The 16,071-nt window shown below is 41.8% G+C and overlaps 1 protein-coding gene across 3 annotated transcripts in view; it reads right to left on the minus strand.

Moving 5' to 3' along the window:
• Positions 1 to 1,521: 1,521 nt before the first annotated feature.
• The window catches only part of LOC115203809 (uncharacterized protein C18orf25 homolog), a 23,189-nt gene continuing 8,639 nt past the window's right edge, over positions 1,522 to 16,071 (minus strand). Inside the window, exons 3-5 of one of the 3 annotated variants that reach the window (XM_029768825.1) lie at positions 6,096 to 6,293; positions 4,475 to 4,586; positions 1,522 to 4,172 (exon numbers count right to left, since the gene is read on the minus strand). In XM_029768825.1, the coding sequence (XP_029624685.1) occupies positions 3,974 to 4,172; positions 4,475 to 4,586; positions 6,096 to 6,293 (509 nt within the window). In that variant the 3' untranslated portion in view covers positions 1,522 to 3,973. Of the gene's footprint in view, positions 4,173 to 4,474; positions 4,587 to 6,095; positions 6,294 to 10,021; positions 12,891 to 16,071 lie in introns of those variants that run through there. The other 2 variants (XM_029768827.1, XM_029768826.1) reach the window with 2 other exon arrangements.

The following is a 16,071-nucleotide window of genomic DNA, read 5'->3' on the forward strand; positions in this document are numbered from 1 at the left end:
TGCACTCTCCAGACACTGACTTAAGACAGGAGCTGAGCAAGTCTGACATGGGAACAGATGGAGAGGGGTGGTAGAGGGGGTCACTAAACTCAATCATTCTCTACTCAGTGGCAACCCTTATACTGCCTAGCCTACCCACCACTATAATCCCCTATGGTCTTGCACAAAGGACCCTGAGCTCTATACTGCATCCCCGTGGTCTGACTGTCGAGGCCTTTATGGAGGTCATGCTCCAGCCACAGATATAACCTAATTTATCCTTTAGTTTCATATCATATTGACTGAGAGACTGACCAACACTCTTTGACATCCCCACTATCAAACTGACCCTTTACTTAGTATGACAAGTAATCACAACGGTCATATTGATCAAATCAGGAAGAAAAAAAATGGAAAACCATTCCTATGCATTGTTGCCCAGATAAATCAGACAGACACCAGTTGAGAGGTTTGGTTAATTTTGTATTTTTGGTACAAAATATGAATATTCAGACACAAATAGCGTTACACTGATCTCGGAAATCTGATGGGAATAAAAGCCCCATCACATAGCTATCTTTGGATAAAAGGATATTCCTGCACACAGATTAACTTCTGAATTCATTTGCAGAGTCAAGCAAGTACATGGTGGACATTTTTGTTTAATATTGTGTGTAGGCTACGATCGTTGGTGTGTGAAATGAATTGCAAACTCAATGCAGTGACAGCTCGGTAGTCTTCCAGCAGGCAGCAGTTAGCTGAAATGAAGTCAACACCATTTTCACGCCTATGACATGGCAGGGGTAGGGGAAGGTAAATGGTGACATGCAATATGCGATACAAGCCTGTGGATTGTTTACAACATATTGAATAACCTAGTATTTTACCATTGATTTCAAGGACTCGCTTACTGGTACTTAACGATGGTCCTTACCTCTGCGAACATTTCGTTTTGATTTCTGCTAGGACAGGGCCCTCTGGTGGTCAAGTGCGTACTCTACAATCAGACATAATTTCAAATGAAAACGGCACAAACCAACAGCTACTCAGTTATACAATCACCTCCTTCAGAGTTCCCTAAAATACCAGCACATAACAATTTAATTGATTTTGTTTTCTAGGCTAGCAAAATATCTATTAGCAATTGTTCTACTCACCAATGACAAGGGGACTAGCCATGGGAATTAGCATACAGCTGTAGTGGTGGCCTCAGGATTAACAGAGATGGCAGAAGGGCTCCAGGGTTGAGGTTAGGATAGGCAGATTGCACAGCTCCGGTCCCCCTTGCCTGACCTCTGACCCTGTCCCTTTGTGGGTGAGGGGTCATATTGTTCATGAAGAGAAGGAGTCCTCTGTGCTGTTGGGGTACTGAAGGAGGGAAACACTGCTCTACACAGATATTGAATGAGAGACGAGTAATAAGTGAAGCAGAAACATCATCCCCTTGTCACTCTGATAAGGCGAAGACACTGACAAACCCAACAGTATTGACAACATGGGAATTACATTGAGAAGAAAAAAAAAATCACAATCAACGCAGTCCTTAAATAATACAATATTTATTTAGTTTTAAAATAGTTTCTTTTTTGTTCTACAGACATAATTTCAAAGAAGTCCAGGACTTGCAAAATATTAACACTCATTTCTTGTTAATTTAAAATAATGACAGTAAAATAAATTAAACAGAACAAAAGGGGTTAAATTACTGAGAGCGGGTTGAAACAATGTTTGACTTGAGGACAAAAATGTAACAATGGTATGCACAACCATACTTGAGTAATGCTGCCCTAGTATCTTACAGAAAGCAATCCACTAAGCCTAAAAGGTATGAGCAATGTCTTAACTGACAAACAATAATCATAATGAAGAGCTACAAAACATGAATGGGCTTAGCGGTGTTGCATGCAAGAGAATAGGTCTGGAATAAAAAGGTACATTTCAGTGCTAGCTGCATGCAGTGGAGAAAACTGGCCAGTTAGAAACAGTCATGGTGATACTGAAATCCCAACATAATCATGTCATCATCTAATTTACACAATATTTTTCTATGGGAGGAGGGTGATGTTAACACATTCAAGTTGAAATGAACTAAACAACTTAAGAATAAGTTCATAGACCTCAAAATAATTTATTACATGCAAAGGGAAATAAAAGCTGTCAAAAGCTTAAATATCACAAGTCTGTAAGGATTTGAAGTCTTTCGTTGACAAAAATTTGATTAGACTTTGGTTCAGTTCCTGGTGTCGAGTAGGACTTTTCCCTTTCTGTGACCAGCAGGAGTGAATTAAATGCTTCAATATAACCCTCTAATGAGGGAAAGAGAGATAGAGACCAAGAGGTTCATGCAGTTCAAATGGATATGATGTTTCATACCAGACCAATGGTAAAAAATAACCAGGCGTGGTTGCAGTCTCACCAGGCCTGAAGTACTGCATGAGTACACAATAAACAGGAGGACCAGGTAGAGTCCTGAGGAATCAGGGTTAAAACAATTCATACATTAAATAGGTATCTCTATAAAGCCCCCAAATGGGCACAACACTCACCAGTACTTTCCTTGTTAATATCTACGTATTAAATTCACATCTATTATTAAAATAACTTTTTTTGTAGAGGCGGAAAAATCCGCCGCACTTTAAGGTAAAAGAATATACATGACTCTGAAAGAAAATAGTTCACATTCCAAGGCATTCAGGCAATCTTCGCTTTTTAATGTTCAATGGAAGATACATTTCCTCAGATGTCAGAGGGGGGGGGGGTCTCGAAAAGTTAGGAGGAGGGATATCTCATTCACACTGATACACATGCGCACAATCCACATAAGTGCATCCAGTTAGCACTGCAGGGCCATACATTCACTGACTACCAGAATGACACCTGGGACACTTTCAGACTGTTCTCCATAGCAACGGGCTGGCTCAACAGCCAGCAGACCTGTCTTACAGTAACAGTACTGTACATAACCTGCTATGTCAGAGGACTGCAGCAACTGTTTTGAGTACAAACAGGACCGCAGCACTCATCTTGTCCTGTGTGTCTGACCACTAGCTACTCAAAGAGCAAGACGAGAACTGAACATAGACCAGTGATGCTGTTTGTTCCCTTGAATAGGAAAAAAAAAAATACTATCTAGCTAGCTTAGAACTTGATTTAGCTATGGTCTTAAACACATTGAGTCACTGACAGCACCGTTATCAATAGTATAAATGAAACATAATTGACTATATATTTTTGTAAGCGAAGTAAGGTAAAATCAACATTATTACTGTAGTTTGACCAGTGAGAGTGTGGAGCCAGTGGTCAAATCTTAACATACACCTAAAAAAGTGACTCTTATCGAGATGTATGAATCAGGTCAAGCCACCAAAGCCCTGTCACAGGCCGGCGGACCGTGCTGTAGAAAGTGTACCAGTTGCCATTTAGTATCAGCTGAAAGCCCAGTCCAGTCAGTCGGAGAATAGGTCACCAGTCTGTAGTGCAGCAGGTTCAAGCCACTGATCCTGCCCCGCCCTCATGCAGCAGCTTTTAAGTCTCGTTACAGCTAGCGGACAGAACACAAAGTGCCTACCTACATACGTACGACAGTCTCCGGGATGAATGAGGTACAGGACAGGGAGAATATTGCTATGTGTTTTACTGTAAAACGTCTCTATGGTTCCACCTGCTCTAGTGTCTTGCCCTCTTGATTATTATATCTTTTTAAAAACCATGAACAGGGAATCACCTTAGTTAAAATAGCTTTGATACACAAGGTTCTACAGTAGGTTAAAAACAAACAGCACTCAGCAAGAAGAGTCCATGGGGCTGCATCTCAAGACACCCTATTCCCTATATAGCACACTTCTTTTGACCAAAGCACTATAAAGTGCACTAAATAGGGTGTCATTCGAGACACAGCCCATGAGTCACAGGTGGTGGCTGTAATACTCAGGAAGGGCTTCCACCGTGGTGGGGGAGGAGAGGGGTGCAAGGAAGTCTTCAGTGCACAAGTTGCTCAAAGTAGGAATTTGTGTCTAGTATCCTCATCCAGAGTGAGGTCCACTACCTCCGGAGGGGACACCCAGTTGGGCTGGGGGGACACGGTAGTCCAGAGCTGGGAGGATTGCCTTGTGCTGTTGTTGAAGTGCTCCTCCGAGTTGGGCTTCCAGGCAGAGGACAGACTCTGGATCACTCCGGCCCTGGGATGGGCACATCTGTTAAGAGGAGCAGCACAATAACACAACAAGGACATTAGAGCAATGTAAGAGAAATATTTGGGCAACAACATTACACTGAGGATTTGGTAAGTGCAAACTACACATTGCAGTTCACCAGTTCCTTGACGTTGTGGTTGTCACACAGTAAAACTATAATGACAGTTTTGTTGCAGCAATAAAACAGTCGCATGACCATGATCCTCAAATGAACACCATATAACGATTACAGTTTCGTAGTGGTTGCAGTGCAGGCAGATGTGACCTCAGTGTGTGTTGTAAGTTATGCTTTCTGAACTCACCTTGTGTTTTCTTGCACTCCTACTATTTCGACCTCACTGTCTGAGGAGGGGATGTTGATGTGGCCCTTGTGCTGAGGGGGTTCCCTGTGGGCCAGCTCTGCCTCCATGTGACCTGCAACACAACAATGCAACACACTTTAGAATGCACAGGGACATGTAGAGCATTGCACCCCGGTAAAACAAATACAACAAAATTAACTGTGAAGTTAGGGAACACTGAAATTATACAATTCACACACCTCTTCTGGAAGTCTAATGGACACGAATATCTGGTTTACTCTATATTGCAGTAGATCTATGTCAATTTATACTGAACAAAAATATAAACGCAACATGTAAAGTGTTGAATTGTTTCCTGAGCTGAAATAAAAGATCTCAGAAATAATTTCCATATGAACAAAAAGCTTATTTCGCTCAAATTTTGTGCACAAACTTGTTTACATCCCTATTAGTGAACATTTCTCCTTTGCCAAGATAATCCATCCACCTGACAGGTGTGGCATATCAAGAAGCTGATTAAACAGCATGATCATTACACAGGTGCACCTTGTGTTTGGGACAATAAAAGGCCACTCTAAAATGTGCTGTTTAGTCACACAATCAAATTTATTTATAAAGCCCTTCTTACATCAGCTGATGTCACAAAGTGCTGTACAGAAACCCAGCGTAAAAAGCCAAACAGCAAGCAATACAGGTGTAGAAGCACAACACAATGCCACAGATGACTCAAGTTGAGGGAGCATGCAATTGGCATGCTGACTGCAGGAATGTCCATCAGAACTGTTGCCAGATAATTGAATGTTGATTTCTCTACTATAAACTGCCCCCAATGTCATTTTAGAGAATTTGGCAGTACGTCCAACCGGCCTCACAACCACAGACCACGTTTAACCACGCCAGCCCAGGACCTCCACATCCGGCTTCTTCACCTGCGGGATCATCTGAGACCAGCCACTTGGACAGCTGATGTGGGGAAAAACTAATTCTGATTGGCTGGGACTGGCTCTCCAGTGGCTGGGCCTAGCTCCCCCCTCCCATTGGTGGCCCACCTATGGCTGCGCCCTTGCCCAGTCATGTGAAATCCATAGATTAGGGCCTAATGAATTTATTTATATTGACTGATTTGATATGAACTGTAACTCAGTAAAATCGTTAAAATTGTTGCATGTCGCATTTATATTTTTGTTCAGTATACAGCTATGTCAATTGACTAACTGAATCGCTATGAAATACATGTACAGCAAGACGAAAAAGAAAAGGCAACCCCAAAAAGAAAAACAGCATTTGCAGCACCAGAAAGGAAAAGACAAGCAGATAGACAGTGTCATTTCTCCTTCAAACTCCAAAAGATCTCCCCTTTCCAACCTTCGGAGCACAGTACAAAATGTTCTATTCAACCGTATCTATGTCATGGAGCTTGAGATGTGGAGGAAATTACATCATTATGACAATTTTATCAGGTCTTCATCTCTGAGAGTTTAGTTCCTATCACTACTTGTTGCACTAAACAAACAACAAACAAACAATCTCCTTGTGCCTGTCAAACTGTCTGCGGATTATACAGAAAGTCATCCCAGAGAGGGTGGAAATTTCAGTGTGATATAGCGAGTTTGTAACTGACCTGCTGAGAGAGAGCACAGATGCTGTACTCTTACTGCCCCAGAGTTTGCTCCCATATCCTGGTCCCTGTGTGTTTTTAGCCTTTCATGTGTTATCACGGTTGTCCGGCGCAGGCACACTCTCTCCACAGTCACACTTAAGCTCTCCTGGTTAGAATCAGTGTCCGAAATATCATAGTGACCCACTACGGGAGGCCCGTCTGTAGAAACAACAGAAAACACTTCATTATTCAAATCACGGTGTCTCTCAGGAGGTCTCACGTTAGCGGACTTCAGTGCTCGCAGTAGACGTAGCTACCTCCATGAGCACAATAAATGCATTCTTTGCCATCTGCCCTGTGAAAAGGTTACAACCCCACTGACAATATCATAAGTGTTAGACCAAGTTGCTTGCAGCACCCCATGGCAGATTATGTAACGGTACACAAAACTGTAGCAGAGCAGTTAGGCCATCTGACTGTAGGTCTAGTATAGCAGCGCACGATAGGATTTCAGACATGGAACGACTGAGTGGATCAGATACATCATAAAAACCCACATTCTACAACTTCCAATATTTTATTTCATGATCTTGACTGCTTAATGCCACCTGCCATGCACGGTAATAAATGACCATGTGTTTCAGTTGTAAATATGTTTGTTGCTAGACAATTAGCAAGCTAGTAATAATTTAACTATTCAACCTAAATAATTGCTGTTGTTTTGCTCAGCTGTAAATGCAGGGTTTGGTTTAAGAAGTGGGGGGACATAACCTGGCAGGTTGTTTTTGGGGTCGCTAAAGCTCATTTCCTGCATTTTTACACAATCCAATATGCCATCTCTATTTAGAACAAAAAGTAAGCAAAATTGGCCAAAGTCATCAAGCTAGGTAAGAGAACATTAAATATTTTTAAGTGATTAATAAGACTGAATTAGATCAAAGGTAATTCAATAATAAATATTGTGTTGTACCTTTAACCAATAGCCTAACAAATTAACATCTCTAGAAAAAAAAACAGACTTGATTGTCTTTATTAGACATCCTCTATATCAAATTTCAGGCAGACTGACCAGCCAGCCCCATCTGCCTGCACACTCGACCTCCACCAGTCTAGTCAATAACTCCACTCTCCCAACACAAGTTCCTTACCAGTTCCCATCTTTAATTTGTTTTGTCCCCAAGTGAAAGGTAAAAAAAAAAGACAACACATACACCTCAAATATACATTAACACACAGAAACAGCAAATTCTCCAAATAATTAATCTCATAGGCCTAATAGTACCATAGAGCTCTTTTTACATCATTTTTTGCACATAATATAGCAATGTCGCTCCATCCTGTCCCTAGTGGTCCACCACCCTGCAGCACCCCAACCCAACACACCCCACTCAGGTTTAGGATCTTAGTGAAACATTCATTATTGGTTTGGGGTGTGTTAGGCCGAGGTCAAAGTGACAACCTGCAGGATGGCAGACACCCAAGGCCAGGACTGAGCAGTCCAGCAGCTAGGGATTGCCTAAATAGGTATCTTCAATGACGTGGGCATGTTTTCAATACAGACTCCTTTAGTCGTACTGTATTCCATATAAGGAATCGAGACCTCATGAAAGTTGCCCAGTATACCCTTAATCTTGTAATAAATTTCTTAGCCGCTATAAATGCTGAGATAAAAGATCATACTCTTTGCCAGAATTCAGCCAGCCTTCACAAGACCATAACATATGCAAATATTACACCTCCAGCAGAGTAATGACATTTCTATCCGCATGTAATTCAGTTTCACTGGCATATATTACATTCTATGGATGGTCTTAAACTGCAGTAATTTATGTCTGAGATTATATGAACATGACTGGGCATTCAAACACATCTGTATCCATTCATCATCCTCGATAGCTTCTACCAGGTCTTCTTCACGTTTTTGTTTTACATGTTTTGTGTCATCGGGAAAAGCCTCTAATACCCCTTGACCAGTTTGTAAAACAACTTGTGGTTTGTCATGCCACCTAAAAAAATGTAAAAAAATAAAAGCATCTGCCTTGTTCGGTGTTTGCTTCACAGAGAATATAAAGTGTTGCCTTCACCTCAGCTTCGTCACCGACTGGTCTTCCTTGGCTACCTGACCCTGCCGAGACCACTGTCACCATCTGATCCTCTTAAGTTGAGGCATGACAAAGAATTACCTTGGTGTACATTTATGCATTACTTTATCCAAAAATAGAATCAATGGTTCAATAATTGAAAATGACCATTATTCCCAGATCCCAGACTGTAGATTTAAACTGCTGTCCTGTAGGTCTACCCATCAAGTCAAGATGGAACTTTGTATCATTCACTGCTATTGTTATATACTGCAAAATTGCCCTGAGCCCCATAGACTGGTCTTGCCTGGCTGTCTGACCCTGCTGGGACCCATCACCACCTAATCCTGCACTAGAGGACTGCATTCAACAGAGATCATTGCAGCACGGTCAGCGGGCAATACAAAATGTACTGAACAAAAACATAAAAAAACGCAACAATTTCAAAGATTTTACTGAGTTACAGTTCATACAGTGCATTCGGAAAGTATGAACGACCCCTGGACTTTTTCCACATTGTTATGTTACAGCCTTATTCTAAAATGAATAACATTTAAAAAAAAAAATGTATAACTCATTAACGTAAGTATTCAGACCCTTTGCTATGAGACTCGAAATGGAGCTCAGGTGCATCCTGTTTCCACTGATCATCCTTGAGATGTTTCTACCTTGGAGTCCATCTGTGGTTAATTCAATTAATTGGACATGATTTAGAAAGGCACGCACTTGTCTATATAAGGTCACACAGTTGACAGTACATGTCATAGCAAAAACCAAGCCATGACTCTTGCTAGAGCTGGCCGCTCGGCCAAACTAAGCAATCTGGGGAGAAGGGCCTTGGTCAGGGAGGTGACCATGAACACGATGGTGACACTGACAGAGCTCCAGAGTTGCTCTGTGGAGATGGGAGAACATTCCAGAAGGATGGGAGAACCTTCCAGAAGGACAATCATCTCTGCAGCACTCAACCAAACCAGGCCTCTATGGTAGAGTGGCTAGACGGAAGCCACTCATCAGTAAAAGGCACGACAGCCCACTTTGAGTTTGCCAAAAGGCACCTAAAGGACTCTCGGACCATGAGAAACAAGATGCTCTGGTCTGATGAAACCAAGATTTAACTCTTTGGCCTGAATGTCATGCATCACATCTGGAGGAAACCAGGCACCACTCATCACCTGGCCAATACCATCCCTACGGTAAAGCATGGTTGGGTTATTTTTCAGAGGCAGGAGACTAGTCAGGATCGAGGGAAAGATGAACGGAGCAAAGTACAGAGAGATCCTTGATGAAAACCTGCTCCAGAACGCTCAGGACCTCAGACAGGGGCGAAGGTTCACCTTCCAACAGGACAACAACCCTAAGCACACAGCCAAGACAACACAGGAGTGGCTTTGGGATAAGTCTCTGAATATCCTTGAGTGGCCGAGCCAGAGCCCGGACTTGAATCCGATTGAACATCTCTGGAGAGAGCTGAAAATAGCTGTGCAGAGACGCTCCCCATCCAACCTGACAGAGCTTGAGAGGATCTGCAGAGGATTTCTTAAAAAAATGTAAGTACTTTTTGCTTCGCCATTATGGGGTATTGTGTGTAGACTGATGAGAATTATAAATATATAAAAAAAAATTTGGGGAATAAGGCTGTAACCTAACAATGTGAAGGGGTCTGAATACTTTCCAAGTTCCATTTTCTACATTGTAGAATAATAGCAAAGACATCAAAATTATGACATAACACATATGGAATCATGTGGTGTTAAACAAATCAAAATATGTTATATTTGAGATTCTTCAAATAGACAGACCAGGTGTGCAAAGCTGTCAAGGCAAAGGGTGGCTATGTCATGGAAAGAGCATGTGTCCTTAATGTTTTGTACACATACATTCTTTATTAAAAACTTTGGGGGGGGGGCAAAATAAAATCACTCCCACCTGTTGTCGATCCCTGCTGTAATAGGAATCTCGGCTGCATAATTTGCGAGTGCAGACAGTGCCGTATGGGAGTCTTGTCAAAAGAAAAGGGCACCAGGTTTACAGCAGATGCCAGGCACTCCAAAGTATAAGGGCCCAGTGTTTTTCCTGGCTGATCAGAATCACAGGGTCAGGAACAACTCCTGGCCCTCCCTATAACTAGGCCTAATGAAGATAAAAAATGACTAATATAAACCAAGATTCTCACTTTGTTAATCATACCTATCCTCAATGGAGAAATACCATAAAGCTGTTTGATGTACTTGTAAAACTGGGCTCGCTCTCCAGTGAGATGCTGACATGATACAATACCGTGGTAAACAAATAGAAGACAATTTACAGTACTGTGATCCATACAAGACAATAAGGCAAACTAAATATATCAAGTGAACTGTGCGCCATGAAATTGAAGGCAGGAGATGGGAGCTGGACCAAGTCTTGTTAACATAAAAGGTTACAAAAAAATGTATCAAAGAATGTCAATCACTACAATTCATGAGCATATGAACACATCTTTGACATACAGCGAAGATCACAAGCAAACAGTAAGAATTTGATGCAGTTTAAACAGTGTGGAATTGATAACTGTCGCTATATTCTACAGTACATTTTGATCTGCAAATTGCGATACACCAAAAGATACAGCCCAACTAAATATGCTTCCAGATTTGTTCCTTTAGCTATGTCCTGGATGTGTAGTGTTTTAAGAAGTCCTCTTCTTTTTTTACCCCCCTTTTTCAATCTTGTCTCATTGCTGCAACGCCCCAACGGTCTCGGGAGAGGCGAAGGTGGAGTCATACGTCCTCCGAACTGTGACCCACCTAACCGCTCTTAACACCAACCAGCTTAACTGGAAGCCAGCTGCACCAATGTGTCGGAGGAAACACCGTTCCACTGGTGACCGGGGTCAGCATTAGACCGCTGCGCCACACGGGAGGCCCTATCTTTATTGTTTTTACAAGAAACTGGAGAAGGTTGTACAGACTCAAGCAACAGGATCTGAACCAGAAAAAGCCATGTTGTCGCCTGTATCTTATGTAGGCCTATATAGGAACCAGTAAACAAACATGCGCTTTACCATTCTGGAACCCAAACTCTGTTGTGTTAGTGTGAAACCTTGTTCCAGTTTGATAATACAAGTATTATCAATACAACTACTAGTCTAAAAAAGGCTGCGTTTGCTTCCAGCACAGGCCAGGTTGGCAGACAAGCACACAACCAACAGCAGACCAGAGTTGGCACACCTAACTACTAGGGCCGGGACTATACCAGTATTGCGTTAGTATCGTTGCAAGGAAACAAAAAAACGTAGCAGATTTAACGTTTAGGAAAACAGCTCTAAGGTCGGAAACAAACATGTTGTCATCCAACTATAGCACAGAATATTTTATATACAGCAGATTTTTAAAGGACCAAAGAGTTTGATCTGTTTCGTGTTTTCTTTTTTACCTTGGAAAAAAAACTATTGTGATAGTGGTATCGTTCCGTCCCTACTAACCACTATGAGGATAAGAAAATACATTTGAGAATATAATTCTCTCCAGAATGTTTACTGTTTGTAGAGCAGTATTTAATCAATTACAAATCCTAACCCAGTGGCTGTTGCTCTGAGTAAAATGGCAGTATGATATTCCTCACAACGTTCTCATTCCCAGCATGAATTCAGTATATCAAGGCACATGCTATGAAGCAGCCCCCTGCCTAATTGGCTGTCTGGGGTGCTGTAATGCACATTTTTGTGCGAACTAACACAGTGTGTGTGTGTGTGTGTTAGCTGGTAAACATGTATACTTTTGGAATAGGCCATACTGCAAGTAATACAATGAGAGCCCTGACTTGACAGTCTGTCAATAAAATATGCATTGTCCGTGTCAATGATGCATGTTATGCAGTACAAACAAGTAACTTGGCTCCGTTGAGTTGTTCAAAACGCATTAAGAGATCTCACAGTGATTCAGCGCAGTGAATCACAGTGATTCAAGTTCTGCAGGCATGGATGACTTTAGAGTGCCATTCAAATGTACTCACCTGTTCCTAACTGCGGTCGATTGTGTTGTTTTTGTACTTGTATAGTATTTAGTTAAAACACAGGCAATGCCATGCTCACTAGGTTAACTAGTATGGAATACTGCACATAATGGACTTTCAGTAGAACTGGTGGCTTGGTGACAAAAATCCACGATAACATTTGGAAATCAGATAAGCACATCTGCAATCATCACTGTGGGCGTGATGGTAATGGAACATTATCCATTCGGAAAATACAGCACTAATGCAGTCCATGAGTCAAACAAGCCAATCTAAAGTTTCAATAACCCGGGGTCGGAAATGTCCGGGTTTCCATTTTGGGTGGCCACTGGCACTACGTCAGGCAGGACGTTGTTGTTGAGGGGGTCGGGGGACATGCTGTTCATGGTGATGTTGGCGTTCTCCCGGGCCAACATGTACGCCGCCATTGTCTCCTGCGACTCCGACGAGGGAAGGAAGGAGCTGGGCGGTGACGGGCGTGGCGCCCTGTGACGATGCCGCACAGGGGCGTCGCTCGAGTGGATGGAGGAGTCGCCGCTGTCGTCCGAGTCGAGGCGCGTCAGCTTCTCCATCCAGACGCGGAAGCGCTCCTCGGTCTGCCGCTGCATCACGGCGAAGCGCGTCATGGCCTCCTCCAGCACGCTGCCAATGCTGTTCCTGTCCCACGAGCCACCGCCGTCCAACAGGCCCTGAATCTGAGCGCTCACTCCGGAACCCTCCGCTGCACGGCAGAAGCCAGCTTTAAAGACAATGAGGCCAAAGCCGTAAGAAACACAGTAGTACTTTTCATGTACGCTGGTGGACTGTTTTTGTTTGATAAAAAATTCAAAATTACAAGGTTTTGTTGACGTGCAGATCGACGTTTTCATGCTGATGACGGACTACGTTCATGCAGTTGTAGCAGTCAGGTCTGTGTCGGGAATGCAGTAATGGTTGATAACGGAGTTCTACAGATCCATTCCGGACAGAAATTGGTGTTTTAGGAGATTTAGTTGCTGTACCTCTTCATAGAAAGTGTTTACTGAAGATTAAACGTCTATAGTTTTGGCGATAAGATAAAGAAACTAACTACACGCACGGTACAATTGCAGCATACAATAATTAAAGATGAAGCACCAAGCCACAAAGTACCATGGTTTTGAAATTCCACCTTGGACGTCAAATGTACTTAAACAAGCAAGATATGACCCATTTGATCTAGCACTAGCAGGCAAAGCATTTTACCACTACCTCCATGTTATTTCTGTGCTTTAACCCAGTCTAAATAAGGACAATGCTACCTCAAATTAATATAAATTTGTCACCGCACTGCCAACTTTTTATTATTATTATTATTATGGGAAAACCCGTTGAGACCAGGGTCTCATTCAAGGGTGTAATAAAACAAACACTGAGTAATACCATCTGCCAAAACTGTAATACACCAGCTAGCAACATCATTGAGATAACAATGGAATGCCAGACCGGAGTAAGAAACAGAACAAAAAGAGAAAAAAAACTCAATATGAAAAGTCAAGAGCTTAAAGCAATAATGATATTTATTTGATCTACAGTTTATTTTATTGAACCTTTATTTAACTAGGCAAGTCAGTACTAGGGCAATTTATATTTGATCCATTGTACTGATTGAAGTTGAGCAACACATTGTTTCTGTAATTCAAGAACTCATTTGTGAACCCAACGTCAGTGTGCTGCTAAGTTTAGCTTCCTCCACTGTTCCTGTCCCCATACCAGGTTCAAACCAGTGATCCTCTGCTTCGCAACATGTGACCGCCCTCCGTGACAAAAAAGGTACAACAATGGAAATACATCATTCTATTTTTGTGTTATCCTCTACACATGTTTTAATCCATTGTATCCACGTGGCTGTATTTTTATTTATTTTTTAAATTGTCAAATAAAAATCAATTCACTCCAATTATCAGGAAATCAAGTCACAGGGAAGACAAATGCCAGGGTCACTTATAAAACATCAATAAGACAATGTGTAACAATGTAGAATAGAATTCATCTTAAAATGGTGTACTCAAAAAAAGCCTATAAGCCGAGTCTGTTTATTTTTTTGCTAGCTTTGACGAGATGCTGCAGTTAGTGCAATCACTGGACGGGAAAGAGGATACCTATTCAGTTGCACAACAATGCATTCAACCGAATTGTGTCTACCACATTTAACCCAACCCCTCGGAATCAGGAGAGCTGTTGTTGTTGGGGGTTAACTGCCTTGCTCAAGGGCAGAATGGCAGATTTTTACACCTTGCCGGCTCGGGGATTCAAACTAGCGACCTTTTGATTACTGGCCCAACGTTCTTAACCGTTAGGCTACCTGCCACCCCATGAGGATCTCCTAAAAATGGGCACCGCATTGCCAACAAAGGTGTTTATTAGAACCTATTAGACTTGAAGCATCTGCTGTAACAGTCAACCAGAGCTATGAAAACAGCTGCGTCGAGAACCACTGCACTGAAAACAGGCGCTACTTCTGTCTGAAACACTTGACTGGCGCCTTGGGGAAACTGAAAGGGCCACAATTGAATAATTCAACAGTTTCTCAACACAACCAGCACGGTAGGCTAGAAATCCAGTGCTATATGGCATGGTGAACTACTGGAAGGCTCTGGAAGATGGAGACATCTCATTCCATTCAGCAACAGTCTCTCTATTATGACAAAGGACAGGTAGTAAAGAAGTAAATCACAATAGGGTGGTTCCATTTGATTTCAATCACTTTTTGACCACACTCCTTTTAAATTTGAACATTTTTGGGGGGGACATATTTGACCATAATAGAAGTCGTCAGACAGTAACTTTTTGGACCTGAATGCCACAACATTTAGGAGAGGTGCTCAAAGCTGACCCATTTTGCATACCCCCGCTACCATGAGACAACCCTGTATTCATCACTGGAAAAGGTAAATAGTTGAGTTTAATATAAAAGCTTACAAACAGGATTGTCAAACTATTTTACAAATGTTTAATAAAACATTTGACCTTTTACATCAACTCTGAATTTTCACATCCGTTGTAGCTTAGACTAGAGAATGACCAATATGGATTTTTTAAGGCTGATGGAGATACCGATTTTTGGGGGTCAAGATGGCCAATAGTTTAGGCCGATTTCAAAATCATTAAATTAGAAAATTAATACAGTCATGTATGAATTATAATGCATCAATTTAAAATAAAATAAAAAATGTAACCAATCTAACGTCATAACATAATGGTAATAATTTTATCTGAATGGTAAATCTCTTGATAACCTGAATAAATTAAGATGGCAAAGGCCTACTCACAATACAGGTGAATGCATATTCAATAGGAGCGTGTGCATGCATTGCGTTATTGAGCTTGTTCTGGGTCTATGGTGCTAAGGATGACAAACAATCTGTTCGCCTTCCATTTGGGACTTATTAGCCTACTAATCAACATTTGTTATAGAACCATCACTCCAGCATGTCACGCCTGTATGGAAGGACATTATATAGGCACTGCTATTAGTTTAAGAACATAAAATAACATATATTCAAAGCAAATGGGTCCTACGTAACGTGATGATTTGTGATCACGGATGCTTATGAAACTAGTATTTGTCATTTTCCGTGATTTAAAAAAATAAAAATTAAACTGTCAGGACGCATCTCTAAACAACTCAGCTGCCAGGACGACATTCGCTAGTTCAGCTATCTGTCAAGAAATGGGCAGGTCGTAACTTCACCCTACGGCTACGATTGGATAGAGTGAGGCTGTAACTCCGCTCCCTTTCACATCTCCCTCCATCGCTTATCTCTCGAGCTGCTGTTTACAGCTACTATGAGAACGAGATCAATGGCGATGAAATTTGCTCCCAAGCCATAACATCTAACAAAGAGAGGAGGAAAAAATATGAAAACAACAATGCACGTTCTGTCTGAATGACTCAAATC

The sequence above is a fragment of the Salmo trutta genome, chromosome 12 (genome assembly GCF_901001165.1).
Source record: "Salmo trutta chromosome 12, fSalTru1.1, whole genome shotgun sequence".
Taxonomy (NCBI): domain Eukaryota; kingdom Metazoa; phylum Chordata; class Actinopteri; order Salmoniformes; family Salmonidae; genus Salmo; species Salmo trutta.